This window comes from Scardinius erythrophthalmus (genome assembly GCF_964197995.2).
Source record: "Scardinius erythrophthalmus genome assembly, chromosome: 4".
NCBI classification, from domain to species: domain Eukaryota; kingdom Metazoa; phylum Chordata; class Actinopteri; order Cypriniformes; family Leuciscidae; genus Scardinius; species Scardinius erythrophthalmus.
Genome location: NC_138224.1, coordinates 19,868,083 through 19,885,425, shown reverse-complemented (window position 1 = coordinate 19,885,425; position 17,343 = coordinate 19,868,083). Strand labels below are relative to the sequence as shown.

The 17,343-nt window shown below is 36.5% G+C and overlaps 1 protein-coding gene across 1 annotated transcript in view; it reads right to left on the bottom strand.

Moving 5' to 3' along the window:
• Positions 1-992: 992 nt before the first annotated feature.
• The window catches only part of iqsec3a (IQ motif and Sec7 domain ArfGEF 3a), a gene marked incomplete at both ends in the record, with an annotated part of 148,042 nt that continues 131,691 nt past the window's right edge, over positions 993-17,343 (bottom strand). The window contains 4 exons of the mRNA XM_081362751.1: positions 993-1,460; positions 7,803-7,849; positions 11,983-12,072; positions 16,230-16,391. Of these exons, the coding sequence (XP_081218877.1) occupies positions 993-1,460; positions 7,803-7,849; positions 11,983-12,072; positions 16,230-16,391 (767 nt within the window). The remainder of the gene's footprint in view (positions 1,461-7,802; positions 7,850-11,982; positions 12,073-16,229; positions 16,392-17,343) is intronic.

Genomic DNA, 17,343 nt, shown 5'->3' with positions numbered 1-17,343 from the left:
CGTGATGATAAGTCATGCAAATTTTCTGGTAATTATATTGTATTTCAAAAGATCAGTAGAAAATTAGGTCAAAGTTGGAATTGTCTTCACTTTGAGAGTCGTGTTCCAACGTTTGACCCAAGCCTCAACACACTTGGGAACAATGGTACGAGTCATGTGAAAGAGCCTTATTACTTTCTACATTCTTAATTTACACACATATATCAGTTAAAAGAAGTGACATTAAAGACATTTTCAAAGATAGGTGATAAGGAAGTAAATCACATTTCACAGGGATACAACATCAGCCACATAAGTGGGGGAAGAAACAGTTTGTGGCAAATGGTACTGCTTAAATGTATATTATATATATATATATATTTATTTATTTTTTTTCAAATGTTTGTATACCTGTAGGGAATCTAAATGATCGATATAACACAAATGTTTTCTCTAGCCCTAAGCGTTCAAGAGTGCAAAAAGTCCACGGTGGAGGGTGTCCTCGTTTTGGCACGCACATCATTTTCCAGTCAAAAGCATACACACACATACACACTAAATAGACATCAGTAGGATAATAAAAGCCAAAAGGGTGATTTTACACTTAAAACCAGCTCCCACACAAAAGCAAGTGTCAGTGGAATTGAAACGAATGTTGTCGGGTATCACATTTCTTTCGTGAAATCATTTTGTCTATAACAAAATGCACCAGAGAAATCCTGTCGAGGACAAGTACTCAGCAATATAATCTCAGAGAGTGTCCAGAAAGACGAAAACCGTTAAGAAATTTTTTAAAACTACATAACGTTTCAAAATACACCGCGATTAAGTAAATCGTATTTTCTTATTAGTTGTTTACACATATCTGCAAAGTCAGTAAAGTCTTCATATCTTCATGTCTGTTACCTTAAATATATGTATATAGATAACTTTTTTCATTATATTTCTTTCATATATATACATATGTAGATAAATACTGTAAAAGTGCGCCTGCAGTTTTGTCGGTTTTAACTCTACATTAGGCTACGAGAGCCACTTGGGGTCCTCTGCAGTGCAAGGCGGGGATCTGGGGGTATATACTGGTGAGGGTGGTTATATGGTGGTGGTGGTGGAGGCAATGGAGGTTGTGAGCCGTCGTTCCCCCCCTGGTTGCCTCCGCTGTCGGGTGAACGCACCGGTGTGGAGAGCACAGACTGGATGAGCTGGTGATGAGTGGGGCTCTGGCTGAGGAACGCCTCCATGCGGCCGTGACCGCCTTTGTCCAAGACGATGACCTTGACGATTTGCTGGCACTGGATGAGCGTGTCTGGTCGTATCTCGGTCAGTGCCACGGGCTGGTAGGAGTGCGAGGGTGTGGGGCTGGCGTGCTGCAATGGAGGCTGCTGGAAGAGCTCCCTCTGGTGGTTGAGAAGGGCGGCGCTCTCAGGGCTCGACGGTGCCGTGTTGAGCTGGTACGTCTGAAGCCTGTTGTGAATTGACACCTAGTTTAGAAAACAGTCAGAGATAGCATCATATGTTATAAGACTGTTCTCCTTCTACCGCCATCAGCCCTCCGGTGAACACACATCACAAAAGACATGCGTAAAGTGTTGGGTGGCACAAGGGGTTTGCTCGGTGTCTTGCAACTCGGACAGAGGGTGGGAAGCTGGAATTGGGGATGCAGATGTGGAGGGTTTCGGGGGCCGTGTGTTTGTGTCTCTAAGGTGCGTGGTGGTTATTAAGAGGACACTGAGGGCCCCTGTGTCTCCCTTGGAAACCACTTGAGCATTTTAGGAATAGAGAATGAAGAACAATTCAGGGAAGAAGGGGGACAAGAAAGGGTGGGACAGGTTAAACAATGGGAAGGGTGTAGTTGGACAACTACAGACGACACACATCTGAACGCATGCCATCACTATTTCTAACACTTAAGGTTTGGGGCTTAAACAAGAGTTTGCCAGAACTTGCAAACAACTCTCTCATTCTTTCTAACCATCTCCTGGGCTCTAATGAAATGTCTCCACGATTGTCTGTGGGATATTGTCTGGGATTGATGACTTTGAGGAGTGATGAACAGGTGAAAAAGTGAGTTAGTCTAGCTTGGTCTCAAGATAGATGGTGGCTCTCAAGGTTTAGCTTGAGGGCTAAAGTGAGTACATCTTCATCTTGTGAATCAATCTTCCTGACTGTTGGAGTTAGGGCACGAATTGACTGGCAGTGCACCACTTTGTCTGAGAACAGAGAGTGTGGGGGGTTTCAGGTGAGGTAAAAACTGTGTTGGTGAACAGAAGTTTTTAGTATGATGATTTCGTAGGTTTTACCTAGTTTTAGGTATTTTCAAGCACAATCTCACGGCAATTCGTACTTAATTTACGAGGTGGCTAATTCGTACGTATTCATACTCTCACGAATTTGTACGATTGTTGCTAAATCGTAGATATTTTACAAATTGTCTAATTCGTATGAATTTGTACGAATCACCTACCCCTGACCCCGCCCCTAAACCTACCCATCACTGGGGTTTAGACAAATCGTACGAATTCGTACGAATTGGTCGTGAGATAGTGTTGGTATTTTAGTTTTAGAATGTTAGGGCTGCCTTAGTTTTGCACTAAAACATTAAAAATGATTTTTTATTATTATTATTTTAGTTAAATGGATTTAAAATGTTGTTGTTTTTTCAAATCTGCATATTCCAAATCTGACTTCATGAATACATAAAGTGCAAAAAAAAAAAAAAAAGTGTCATACTGCAAACTGCTGCTAATTTATGAAATAACAATGAATTCTGCATAAATGTGACTATGCTGAAGCTCAGCAACCCTACAACACACTTCAGCTTCCATTTTTGTCTGCACTTTTCAGGTCAAGTCCACCTGTCCAGCTATCATGTGTCAATCACTGCCATCCATAACAGCTAGAGCATGTTTTATTAAATGTGACGGCGGTACTACCATGAGTAAATTGGCAGGTGGCTCAACTAGTCTATAGTGGTTGGACACCTTGTTTCTCTTTCTCTTTCTCTCTTTCGCCCTCTCCTCCAGGATATGGCTGGCGTTTCCTCTGACCCCTCTACTGCCTGCGATGTGTTCTGACAGCCGGTGCCCTTCAGGGGTTCGTGGGGTGCTGACATTTACATGTGGCATGATTAAGGTGAGGGTTTTCAGTGCCAGACAGGAAGTCGCTGCCACTCTGATCATGTTCAGGCTACTAATATGTTACATCTAATGGTAGCTGTTGATTTTTGGTAATTCTAATAAAAAATTGGTTAACACTTCAATTTAGGGTCCAAAAAGTTTATTGAGTCGTAGTTAATAGTGAGAATTGGACCCCCAGTGTGACCAAAAATGGTATATATATTTTCTTAAGCAATTTCTTTAGGATCCTTCTGATTTGTTGAATCAGAATCTTGAAATGCCAAGACTAGTTGTTATTCATATTTCCTGTTTGTAAAGAGAGTGTTTGAGTTATCTGTTTCGGTAACACTTTATATTAACATTCAGAAATAAAATAATTAACAAACATTATATAATGCTTAACAGACCATTAGTTAATATATATTCACATAGCTAGAAATATGAGATAATGAGCTTGTTAATGTTTACTAATGAACTTTACATAATGAACATTACATAATGATTAACAGATCGTTATTTAATGTGAACTGAAATGCTTACAAATGCCATTAAGCTTTCAATTCATATGATCATGCACTTTTTTTAAATCTACAAATTATTTTGACAGATGTTTTTACAAAGATAAATCATTAACAAACATTACAAAATGCTTAACGGACCATTCGTTAATATATACTCAAGCTGTTAGATAATGTGCGTGTTAATGTTTATATAAACATATTAAAGGTTACATAATGAGTAACAGATGGTTACATCTGATAAAATGCTAACAAATCTCATTAAACTTTGGTTCATAATATATTACCTAATCCACTTTTCAAATGTTGATAAAAAATAGGCACTTCACACACTATTCATGATAATATATTATTCATTAACTCAACCACAGTCTGTAAAGGTCATGCATTTGGTCTTTGTTTGTTGTGGTGTGTATTTTTTTTTTTTTTTTTTTTTTTTTACAAATAATGTATTAATTATTTGTTCATGTTTTTGCAGTACCCAACTAAACCCACTAAAGTTGAAACTGTTCATTATTTACTAATAATTTAATATCTTTATGGTCAGTCATCTCAATGGAAAAAGTGACCTGAATTCACCCTAAAAATAAATATACCAAAATGTATTTGAAATACATTTATTTTATGTTAAGTATACTACAAATAAATGTACATATGTATGTGCTTAATATAAATACCCTGCAATTGTACTGTTGGCACACTAAATTGGTATACTTAAAGTCTGCTGCATTTTAATTTACATTAAATAATGATATTGTAATCATGTAATGTTTTATACGTTCATTAGTAAACATTAACAAGCATGGTAATATATTTCTAACTTTGTGAATATATATTAAGCATTATATAATGTTTGTTAATGAAATTTAATATAAAGTGTTTAAACCTTTTTTTTTTTACTATGTTATGTGCTTTTACCATTTTTACTACCCCCGCCCAACCCCATACATACAAACTTTCTATTTCAACAGTGACAGATATTTTTGACGTTTTTTACATTTTATTATTTATTATTATTCTACATGCATTGCCATTTAGACCACACACTGTTATTCCTAAAAAGGTCACCAGCCAGTTTGCTCTATCTCATTTACTGGTCTTTGCCCAGTGCTTGTTTGCCATTGTGTCCTTGAGTTCCCTCATGTGCACAAAAGATGGTGCTACATCTAGGCCGCTGTACGTGAGCTGTATCGTTCAGTTTCGTTCCGACAAACGGGGGACTACTTTTTCTTTTGCTCAATATGTTCAACGTTAAATCAAATCACAATAATTGAATTGAATTGAAATAATACCAGAAATTGTACCATGTAAACATTGTAACATGTTGTCACTAAACCTAATAAAATTTAGTTTAGTTACTAAAATGTTTTGACAATCACAATACACTTATTGTGATGCAATAATTTTTTTTAATTATTAAATGCTTTTCAAACTGGTTTATTTTGTACTTCAAGTGGTAATTCTGCATTTTTGGGTTTATATGATAAAACAGGTTTGAAAGTGCAAAATTCCCTATGTTTTCCCTTTTTTTTTCTTCAAAATGGGCACCTTTAGCATGATTTTTCTCAAAAACTGCAAGGTTGTGTGCGGAGAACTTTTTCCTAAGGAATCTCTATATATTTCTGATGTTAAATATAAAAAAAGTAGGTAGTGCCTCACTTGGTGGTACAAAACCCTATTTCTAGGCCTCTTTTAGGCTACCGACAGCGGCCTAATAAAGATGCTAATCACATGGCCCTCTGGGTAATGTATTTTATGCAGAGTTTGTCTGCTACAGTGTCTTTAACCTTGCAGAGAGGATGCTACATAAGATTTATGTTAGAGTTAACTGGGGCTTGTTTGAAATGTTGAATGTCTACTACCTGGTTAGCATTGAGTGTGAGTTTGCGAATAAAAACTGAATCTGTTTAGCCCTTGATACACCAAGCCGACGGTCACACCATTTTTGCTGTGTGTTCCGCACCCCCTTTGGGTTTTTTTTTGGCCGATTGAGCATTTTGAATCGGCGGCCGTCTGAGAGAGAACTCTGATTGGCTGTTCATCTTAGTGAACGAGTGCATGAGAAAAGAAGCGAGCAAAGAAGTCAAGACAACACAGACAGAAGGCTGTTCTAATTTAATCTCATCTTAACTGAACATTCAAAAGTGCGAATATTTTCATAACAGCATGAGCCATCAGCATGAGCATGATTGATATTCAAAATGGTAAGTGACTGCTTTGTTTACAGTTTGTATATCTGCAGTCCTAGTTTCGGTTTCCCTTTTTGAATGATGAATTGATACCTGCTGATATAGACAGATATTTACTTACACGCAGGCACAGAACGCATGTTCTAGTTGACAGTCGCCTTTAGTTCTTTTTAATTCTCTTCTTTTGGTGTGTTCAAGCGCAGCTTTTTGTCCGCTAGTACTTTCCTTGCCGCTATTAGTGTCACAGCCTTAAAGGAGAACTCCAGTCAATTTTAACATTGAGCTCATTTTTTTGTACATTTGGAGTGCTGTCAATAAAGAGAAAAACGACAAAAATCGGTGTTGCCTACACCGAGTTATTCTATTTTTAAAATTTGCACCCTGTTGACTTCAATAGGGCAAGTACTAAACCTGCTTTTAGCCTCTTAACCTCCTTGATGTGTCATTACAAGTGCACAGAAAATGTGAGTGATTCCTTCTGAGTGAACACGAGTGAATCTGACTGCAGTAGATGTGAAAGATATGTATAAAAATGATGTTATTTAAGCCAGCGCAAATACCTGTGTTTACATCCTGTTTTCGGTTGAAGTCTAAAGTAGTCTATTGCCGAGTTCACGCGCATAGGTTTAGTTACCTATGATCACGCGCGTGAACTCAGCAATCGATTACTTTGGACTTCAACCGAAAACAGGATGTAAACACAGGTATTTGCGCAGAATAACTCGGTGTAGGCAACACCGATTTTTGTCGTTGTTCTCTGTATTGACAGCACTCCAAATGTACAAAAAAATGAGCTCAATGTTAAAATTGACCGGAGTTCTCCTTTAATACATGTCGTCAAATTCACCCTTCGCAGGGAGTTTGATTGACGTATTTCCACTGTTGAAATAACATTACTTCTGATGTTCATTCATGTTTATTTGATGCTATAAATTAACTAGAAGGAAGAGATGATCAGTTCACGTACAGCTTTAACTGAGGCGCTATACAGCGATCTGTCACAACACATTGAAGAGCCACAAAACGGTATTTATTTACATTTCTTTAATTGACCAAATTTGAAAGTTGAGACTTTGTTTCATACCAAAAGTAACCTGGTCTTTCCTGTCTGTTGGCTCGTTGTCAGTGTCCTCTATTTTTCACTGCGTGAGAACATGTGTGGCGTAAGAGCGGCATGGCTTGTCGGACATAGCAACGGTAACTAAAGGGGGCGGGTCTTTGCGAACGGTCAATTGTGAAAAAGAAGTCTTCCAATCTTAAAAGTATATTTTTAAGACTATTTTTAGAAAACTATTTTAGAAACTATTTTATTTAGGTTTAATCAATAATAACTTGATATGATGCCGTTCGAGTTTCAATACTTTCAAACTTAATATGGTGACTTAAAAACACACCACTCACAGCACAGCAAGCTTACAGTATGTACATAGACTAACAATTATCGCAGCTGGATTTTTCCATATAATAAAAAACAGACATATAGTCATGTCTGAGTGAGTGTAGTCATGCTGTTTGCGTAGTTTTGACAAAAAAAAAAAAAACACTCCCTTTCTAAGCGCTACCACAATGATGGAAAACTTTCATAACTTGCATTGAAACACTCTCCATTTTCTCCTGAACAGTTTGAATCTGCTGTACTATTTTCTTCATACTTGAATAAAGCTGTGCCTCTGTTGGCAATGCTCTTGAAAGTCTCCTCCACACTGCAGTGTTAATTTAACAGGAGGGGGCAGCAGTGCACAGATGAGTTTTACCTCCAGGGGGCTTTTGATGATTTTGGGTTTGGCGGCGATAACGTTTAGATTGGCTTGAGGGGAAGTGGAAGGTCGTCTGGTTGAGGACACTGCATTTTCACTCCAGCAGGAACATATGGCTGTTGTAGCTTGTTAATTCCTGTTCACTAACTTAATGTGTTCTATGCGCTGTAAGCTACTGACGCTGTTTGACGGATGCTTCTAGGGGTCTGTAGAGACTTACCTGCGAGAACACTGAGCTCTTACCTCTACTGCATTGTGTCCGCTCTGTGATGTGTTCAATTCCTGTTTGCCTGTGAGAAAAGAAATCCAGGTCAGACTAAAGATTAAGGAATGGTTGGATACATACAGTACAAGATGATAGTTTGAGTAAACATGCTTGGAATTAGGTTTAATCACTACAACAAAATGTTCGTCTGGATATTTTTCCCTATTCTACAACAACATTGTTGATTGAATTAGTTAAAATACAATTTAAAGCAGCATGAATTTAACAAACAAATGCTATATTTATCAGTGGTGGTTCAATGTGCCACTTAAGTATATATTCTGCCCCAAATTATTATATTTAATAAATTGTTAGTTGAGTTTTTTGTTTTTGTTTTGGAATTCTTATTAAATCGTCTAAACTATGATTCTCATTACTGTAATACAGTCAAAAATGATTTAAATAAGTATCAATGCAACAAATACTACAAGTAGTTCTAAGTACTTTGCAATTTAAATATCTCTATTTAAATTAAAGTACTTCATTGTCTCAAGAATAGGCCTCTTTTTAAATTTTTTTTTTTAATATATATTATGTCAAATCAAGTCACCTTTATTTATACAGTGCTTTATACAATATAGATTGCTTCAAAGCAGCTTTACAGTGATAACAGGAACATTATTCAATGATTCAAACAAGTAATTTCGGCTGTACGGTAGCTCTAAAAGAAAAATGTGTAATTGCTCATTTGAAGTCAGCTCAGTGTTGAATTAGTTCCATTGAAAAGATCATCAAATATTAAATTTGTTCATTTCACCTATAGAGCAGTTCTGCAGAAAACAGTGATCTCATCATCAAGCTCAGTTCAGTCCTCATCCAATAGTGTCATTGCAGTCAAATCAAGAATATTAAGAGAAATATAATTTCTTTATGTTGATTTTGTAGTGAATTATACCTGGTGTTTTTTTTTTGTTTGTTTTTTTAGATTCATCCAAACATGGGTCTACTGGACTGAAATCTGGAGGCTGGTTCAGTAGACTATATTTTTGTTTGACTTTTGAGAGGTGTTTTATATGGAAGCTTGTTTTCGCCACAAAAAAAAAAAAGATAATTGCGACTTTTTATCTCACAATTGCGAGTTTACATCTCGCAATTCTGACTTTATTTCTCAGAATTGCGAGATATTAAGTCAGAATTGCGTAGAATAAAGTCGCAATTGCATGTTATAAAGTCAGAATTGCGAGATATAAAGTCAGAATTGCGTGAAATAAAGTCAGAATTACGTGTTATAAAGTCAGAATTCTGACTTTTTTTCTCGCAATTGCGACTTTATATCACGCAATTCTGACTTTATATCTCAGAATTCTGACTTTATATCACGCAATTGGGAGATATAAAGTCAGAATTGCATGATATAAAGTCGCAATTGCGTGTTATAAAGTCAGAATTGCGTGATATAAAGTCGTTTTGTGAATTGTGATATATAAACTATTCTAAGGTAAAAAAAAAACTTTATATCTCGCAATTCTGACTTTATATCTCAGAATTCTGACTTTATATCACACAATTCTGACTTTATATCTCCCAATTCTGAGAAATAAAGTCAGAATTGCGAGATGTAAACTCGCAATTGTGAGATAAAAAGTCACAATTATCTTTTTTTTTTTTTTTTTTTTTGTGGCGGAAACAAGCTTCCATAGTTTTAGGTTTCAATACACTACTGTATTGAAACTCACATCAATAATACAACCCAAGACAAAATCACACTGTCTCTCTATTGCTTACAGTAAATAAGCACAGATGTAGAATGCATGTAATCATCCTGTCTCCATCTCAAAAAAACTCTCGAACTCTGTTCCATAACCTAACTAACTCACTTTTACCTCATCTACTGTCTAGGCAGAGCCGAACTGGGGCATTCATAATTCTTAAGGGCGCCATCTTGGGGGGTGGTTGTTCAGTTGGGTCCCCCTCTGTTAAAATCACGTTCCAGGGGTGCATGTCGGAGGGGAGGAAGGAACCGCTTCCACAATAGCGCTGACAGATGTATCGCTTTTATTTTGTTTTCATTTTTTATTTAAAATATTCTCAAACTTGTGAATTATATCAGAGAATGTCTAATAGGAAGAGAATTGGCACTCTCTGCTTACTTCCGGTTTCTGGACTGGCTGCAGTAACACGTCTCTGTCCATGCTGGACGCTCACAGGCGAGTGCAGAATGAATGGAGGTCTATGGCGAAATACCCATCAAAATCCACTTTTCTCAGGATATAATTTTTTGTCTAGTAATTTGAATGTTGTATTCGAAAGGAGATGCAAAGAAATTACACATTGCTGGGTGTTAGATTTTTTAGAGTCACTTATTTACTTTAAAAAGTCTTTTAAAATGTCAATGACTTCATACACATCGTACTGCTTTACGGCAATCCTTCAGTCGCTTTGGTGCTTTCGCGCTCTGCACTTTCTTTTCTCTTGAGGCATCGACAACACAGCTGACACAGGTAAACACACGTGCTAGAAGAGTTTTTGTTTTGTTTGTTTCTGGTCCCGCTTTGGATGCCACGATGCCATCAAGCGTTATCTCTGGTCGTAATCAGTCCTTCACTGACCAATCAGCGTTCATTAGCAGAATGCTAGCGTGTTATGGGCAACAACAACTCAACCTGTAAGAAATCGAAAGGACATAAGTACTCGTTCATTCAACTTTCGACCTATAACCCATGTTGAACTTGCAAAACCTACAATCAAATCTGAGATTTCTCAACGGCAATCGGGTGAAAGAGACACATTTAGCCGTCTAGCCCCATAGACTCCCATTCAGTCTGCACTCGCCTGCGATCACCTCCAGTGGAATTCTAATGGAACTGCAACCAAGATCGATACAATGGGGCTAATAGGAAGTGCCAAGGCTCTCAGTAGACGGGCTCTGATTATATAATGAACTATCTGATATAATTCAGAAGTCAAAAACATGTAAGTGAATGTGTTTTGTAGTTCAAACTTCTTTATAATGATCATGTTGATCTGTAACGTGCGATGGGCGTCCGCCATGTTAGACTGCGCTGCAATTCAATCGGATCTGTCAGATTTACATCACGTCAATTCATCCACTGCTCCCGAAATACATAAAAGTAAGTGCCCGGAGAACTGGATGTAGAATAGAGTGAACTTTATAGTTACCAACACAATGTGTATCTGATATAAATAACACACTTTGTTAAATTTTTATTGAAAGGATTATTGTTGCTGCTTTCATAGACTTCAGTGTGTATTTAACAAACTATATATATATATATATATATTTTTTTTTTTTTTTTTTGCTGCTACTTATGTGTATTTAAATGTCTGAAACATAAAATAAACATTATGTGGCTGAAAACCCTGAATGGTTGTGATATAAAAAGCGTTGAGCGCGAAAACACATTTGAATTTTGCAGTTGATCACGTGACACACTGAATTTTCTAATCACACTGTTGTGATCATACATGTTAAATCGTTAAATCGATCATGTTTCGGAGGTGGGGGTCAAATTAAAACTGAGGGGGCACAAATCAGATCTGAGGGGGCAATGTCCCTCCGTGGTGCCAGGCCTGTGTCTAAGTAAGCTAGCGTCTAAAGCATTAAGCTAACTAATGGAACTTTTAAGTGACTAATCTGAAACACTGTAAACAGACAGCAACTTTGTACAGCAAACAAATAGTGTGTGCACAAGAGTTTGCCGTCAGCAAGTTGCTAGGCTAATGAAGCCTTGTAAGCATATCAAACAGTGCACACAAATATTGGGTAAAATATTCAATTTCTGAGCTCATTTCTGTTCATGCTTTTGAGTTTGGGATGAAATGCTAGTATGCTCATTTAATCCTTCATGCATATTTAATGATTTTATCCGCTATCTTATCGCAGTGGTTTCTGGGATAGCTTTATCTGCAGAGAATATATTTGATTCTGATTTAAAATTACACCAAAATAGGGTATCTCAGAAAGCAGCATATTTCTGGTCTCTGTGATGCCTGGGGGGAACAATATTGTCTGGAACTGAATTTTGTTTTTGTTTTCTCTCTCTCTCTTTTTTTTTTTTTTTTTTTGAGTTTTGATGATATTTTAAATGTATAGCACACACTGTGAATCCTGCTAGGTAATACCTGAACAGATGTTGAATGCAAATTATGAGAAATACAGCAGATAAATGTGTGTCAGTGTTGTTTGTTGTAAATTACCTGGAGAACCTTGTCTTCCCTTCAACTCAAGTTGAGTCCCGTTGTTTTTGATGGAGTGAGTTTTGGCTCCCTGTTGTTTCTCCAACTCCCCTAAAAAGACAGTGAAAAGAGACAAGGCGAGTTGTAAGTCCATGCCAGAAACACATACATACACACACTCTCTATACGGACCAACAAAGGCACAAAACAGCTAAACACACACAACAATTTGCTCACATGCTCTAAACCTTGAGCCGTCTGGCTCTAAACAGCAGAGCTCCAATTCACCATACTTACACCCAGGGCTTGATGATAATTGCCTGTCATTTCTAATCAGGCTACAAAAGAGTTTTTCCCTTCTCCGACAGAATTGTAAGAAAGCTCTGGCTCTACATTAGGACTTTTTAAAGGGAAATATGGCCTCTGATTTAATGAAACCATTAGAAAGGAATAAGCCTCGATAAAACCTGTGAGTGAACAAAGAATAGCTGACAACAAATCATCTGGATACTATGTACGGAGTATGCTACATAGTTAAACATATTTATTACCATAATACGTTGAAGGATAAAAGGAGAATAGAGAGATTCCTGAGAATAGAGAAGGTATGCAGACAGCAACTGAAAGAAAATACTGTATATGACAATTAATAATAATAATGATGATAATGATTTTTTTTAAATCTAGTTTATGTTTTATGTTGATTTGTGTGGGTTTATAAAAAATTTTTTATACCATTTTCAACAAAAGTTTTCATGTAATTTTTCATATAATGATTGTGTAAACAGAAAGCCAAAGTAATATAAGTATGGCTTATAAATATTATTGTATTTTTTCAGGTTGATCAATGTGTTTTTGAAAGTCAAAATTAAACTGTCAGTTTAACTGTCAGGGGTTATGTTCGGTTTAATTCTTGTCTCGTTCTTCTGTTTCTCTGTTTCTTTCTGTCTAGCTCTTGTGTTCCCCTTCTAAGGGGCTGTTTACACGACACCATTTTCAACTAAAAACTTTTTATGCATTTTGGCCATTTGTTTACACGACAACGGCATTTTGAGGGCCTGAAAACGCATACTTTTGAAAACGAGTTTCAAAGTGTACGTTTTTGAAAACGGTCTCTGTGTAAACAACAAAAACGCGAATCTCTGCATATTCTCATGCATATTACGTGTTCAGTCTATAGTGTTTCATCGCCATCTAATGGCCTGGAAGCAGAATACAGCGTTTTTAGTCGTTTTCGCGGATCCGTATAAATGGGGATCGTTTTGTCAATGGTGTCGTCTTTACGCGGAAAACTCAAAGGAAAAATGTCTCAGTTTTAAGCATATCGTTGTTGTGTAAACTTACCCTTGGTTACCTTGTTAACCAATTAGTATCACTTGTATAAAATTTAGATGAACAGACGACAATGTTGTCAAAATGATTTCCGTTCTCATGGATCTGCGAAAACAACTAAAAATGCTTTATTATTCATGCCAGGCCAGCAGATGGCGATGTCACTCTGTACAGAAACACTACGTGCCTATAGACTGAACACGTAATACGCATGCGCATGACGTCACAGTTTTCACAAATTTGCATTTTTGTAGTTTACATGGAAACGACAACGTATCGTTTACAAAAACTTGCACTTTGAAACCCGTTTTTAAAAGTTTGTGTTTTTCAGACCCCCAAAACGCCGCTGTCGTGTAAATGAATGGCCGAAACACAAAAAGTTTTCCGTTTTTATTTGAAAAAGGGTGTCGTGTAAACCCCCATGTTTGTGTGGTTTGTTTATCTCCAAAGTATCTTTAGTGATCTTCTGAGTTATTTATTAAAGACTATTTATCCCCTTACTATTCTTTGAGATATTCTCCTTGAAACCTCGGTTTATTTTTGTAGTTTTCTGTCATTTTAAAGTTAGATTGAGAGAAACTATTGCATAGCAAGAGCTCTAGAATGAAGCCCCATTTGGATAACAGATTACCTGCCTCAAAAGGCTGCCTTTATGTGCTGCGCTAAAATAAAGACAAAGACATGAAATACAAGTAAAAGTATCAATGCACAAGTGGATTTATTCATGCTTTAGTTGTAAAGAGAAGTTCCTTTTATGTGGAAAAGAAAAGATTTGTAGCTGTGTAGATGACAGCTCTCAGTTCAACTACAGCTGTATTCCTGAAAGAGAGTAAAGGTGCTTATCTCTCTGTTCTCAGTGAAACTGCTGACACGGATACAAAACAGCACAAGACTTTCCATGGACCCTTGCTCTCTCTAGCACAGGATGTAATGAAAACCAACTGGCCTCAGCAGAATACATGCTTTGATGTCCAGTGGCACTCAGCCCCTTTCTCTTTCTCTCTCTTTCTCTTTTTGTCTTTCTACCTCATGGAAACCAAAAGACATTTCTCTGTTCCTGCTTCCCTATCTTTCCTCCTCAATTCCTTCAGATAATATTTGAAAGCCTGACTGCAATGTACAAATGACATTTTTCATTTATTATAAAATATCAAAACAGCGAGATTCCTAAAGGACAAATGCACAGGGAAAGCAAATATATACACAGAATTTTTTCAAAAATGTTGCACAAATAAACAGTAGAAGAGCCAAGGCCGCAAAATGAGGATAAATAAATAAATACGTAAATGTGTCGCTGTTATGGTTATCTTCTGTGTTTGTTTCTGTTTATGGCTGGGTTTTATCTATGTTTAGTTTGGTTTCCGTTGTTGGTTTCTGGAGTTTCTTTGCTTTGCTCATTGTTTGATTATCAGTCACACCTGTTGCTTGTTCCCTTGATTGGTTTGAGTTTGTACTTAAGCCACGTGTTCAGTTCTTGGTCCGTTCACATCTGTGTGTTTGATGGTTGTTCTGTTCATGAGTTATTAATGAGAAATCCTGCGTATTTTGTTATTGTTGAACCTTGTTATTATATCTGTACTGCTGCCTTAAATCCATCTCTTTATTTCAGAGATAGAGATAAGTTTATTTCAGAGAGAATATTAAGTTTATACCAAACTTTGAATGGTAGTGTATGTAAATATTTATTAAGGAACTATATGTAAAATTATATTTAATATTAGACCTTTTTTAATATGGAATAATACCCATATAAAACTAAAATAATATAGATTTTGAATGTATATACAATTTATTTATTTAATTGTGTTGAAACATACAGAAGTAATGAGACACTCTTACTTAAAATATAAATGTGTGTATCAACGTCATTTTGCCTGTCGTTTCTGTTAGTCTCTATGGTTACTAATCAGTTATTTCTCGTCCAGATGTTTCTCGTCCAGATGTATATAAATACTTCCTGTTTGGTTCAGTTTGTTTTCGGTCATTGTCTATGTTTAAGTGGTTGTGTTCATATAATTCTCCAGCTAACTCTTGTGTTTCTGTCAGTGGATTTAATAAAGACTGTGGTGTTTATTCTCCTTCGTCGTGCGATGTGTCTACAAAGCCAGATCGTAACAATACTGTATGTTTAAATTACTTAAGTTTGTCAGGTAAAACATAAGCTCCTTAATGTAATATTTAGTTAATTTGAAGTTTAATGGTGTAATGCTAAAATATTTGAAAGTGCATAAATTGTTGCATCCTTAACTTTCCTGTAGCTCAAAGAGTAGTGTGCATTGCCAACACCAAGATCATGGGTTTGATTCCCAGGGAAGGCATGAACTGTATGCTTAAATGCATTTCAAGTTGCTTTAGATAAAAGGGTTTGTCAAAAGCAAAAACGTAAATGTAAACACCCCGGAAACCACCTACAACACCCTAGCATTGTGGTGGAGAGATTTGCATGGGCAAGAGCCACTCACATTTTCTTCCGGACATTTAGTTTTATTAATCATAAGTGTCTCAGCATCTGTTTCACGGCTGCTGGCTGCAAACAACTGGGTTTCTTCTGTTAACCCAGCAAATGGACAGCATTATCCAGTGTTACCATGGGAACACTGTGCAGTATTCAAGAGAAGACTGCTGATTCACATCACGAAGCAAGAAAAAATGAAAAAGTATTTATTGACTTGATTGATTAATAGCCCTAGTCTAAATAGCCCACCCACAAGTCTATAATACAAGACAGACTTACCTTGAAGGAAGGACTATAGCTCAGGTCCTTCCTTCAAGGTAAGTCTGTCTATAAAGACAAGGGTTTTGTCAGTCAGAGGGAAACCATTTGCTTAGAAATGTAATGACTTTTCCTAAACAAGCCCAAAATGATGTGGAATGAGGTACACATTAAAATTCTCTCGCACACACGCACTTGATATTTTGACACACAGCTCACTCACATTCAATACGTATCTGTTCCATCTCTGACACCTCGGCGATGGACTCCTTCAGGTCCTCTACGAACTTGAGGAGCTCCTCTGCGCTCTGAGCACAGAAATTCAACACCTGCTTCTTATCAGAACCCGAACACGGAGACACAATAGTGATGGCGTGAGGATAGACTGAAAAACAATGAGAGAAAAAGAGGCATTATATTAGCAAAAATGTAGGCTGTTATTCACTGACAATCTTAGTCTCTGATAAAAGTCACATCTAGAACGTGTTTACATCCAGATTCAAAAATGCTTCATCAATGTCAATGAAAACAACAAAATGTAAATAGATCTCATGTGTTTTATCCTTTAAGGATCATTTTTGGAGTGTTTTTGCACTTTTTGGATATATATATATATATAATATATATATTAAAATCAATAAGTTTATAAGTTACAAGATTCAACTAATGTTTTATGTCAGTTTAATGCAATTTAAGTTGAAATGACTTAAACATCCAAGCTGATTGTACTTAAAAATTTAAGGCAGCATCTTTTTTTTTTTAGAGTGCAAGGGGGTAATGCTTATTTTTGAAATCAATTGTTATTGGTTATTTTAATAATTTCCATAACCTACATCATGAAATTGTCAAGATTTTAGAAAGAATTACCTACAACAGTAACTTAAAACACTGCCTAAATAGTTAGTTGGCTATATTAGATAATATTCACGAAAAGCCCACACAACCCAAGTGATGTTAGCATAACCATCAGTTGATTAAAGATGCCAGGATGATGTTTTGTTAAGCATCAGATATGTTCTGACTGGCTTGGAAACTTCTTATGTCATTGCAGGTTAAGAAATACCATTATAATGCATTTATAACACATTAATAACACATTTATAATACCATTTCTGATTTCTTGCATTTTTAGCACTTATAACCTTTATAAACTCCATCACTACAGTGCCACTCAGCAATCATTCTGTGTCTTTTATTGTCTGAGGTTGTGGCTGAAAACATGTTTGTTTACTTGTTGATTTACTCATTTGTGTCTCTCCTATCACATCCAGTCTCTTCAGTCAATCATTACAGATTCGAGAGGGGCGAAATAAGAGCGTGAGCCATAACACTCACAT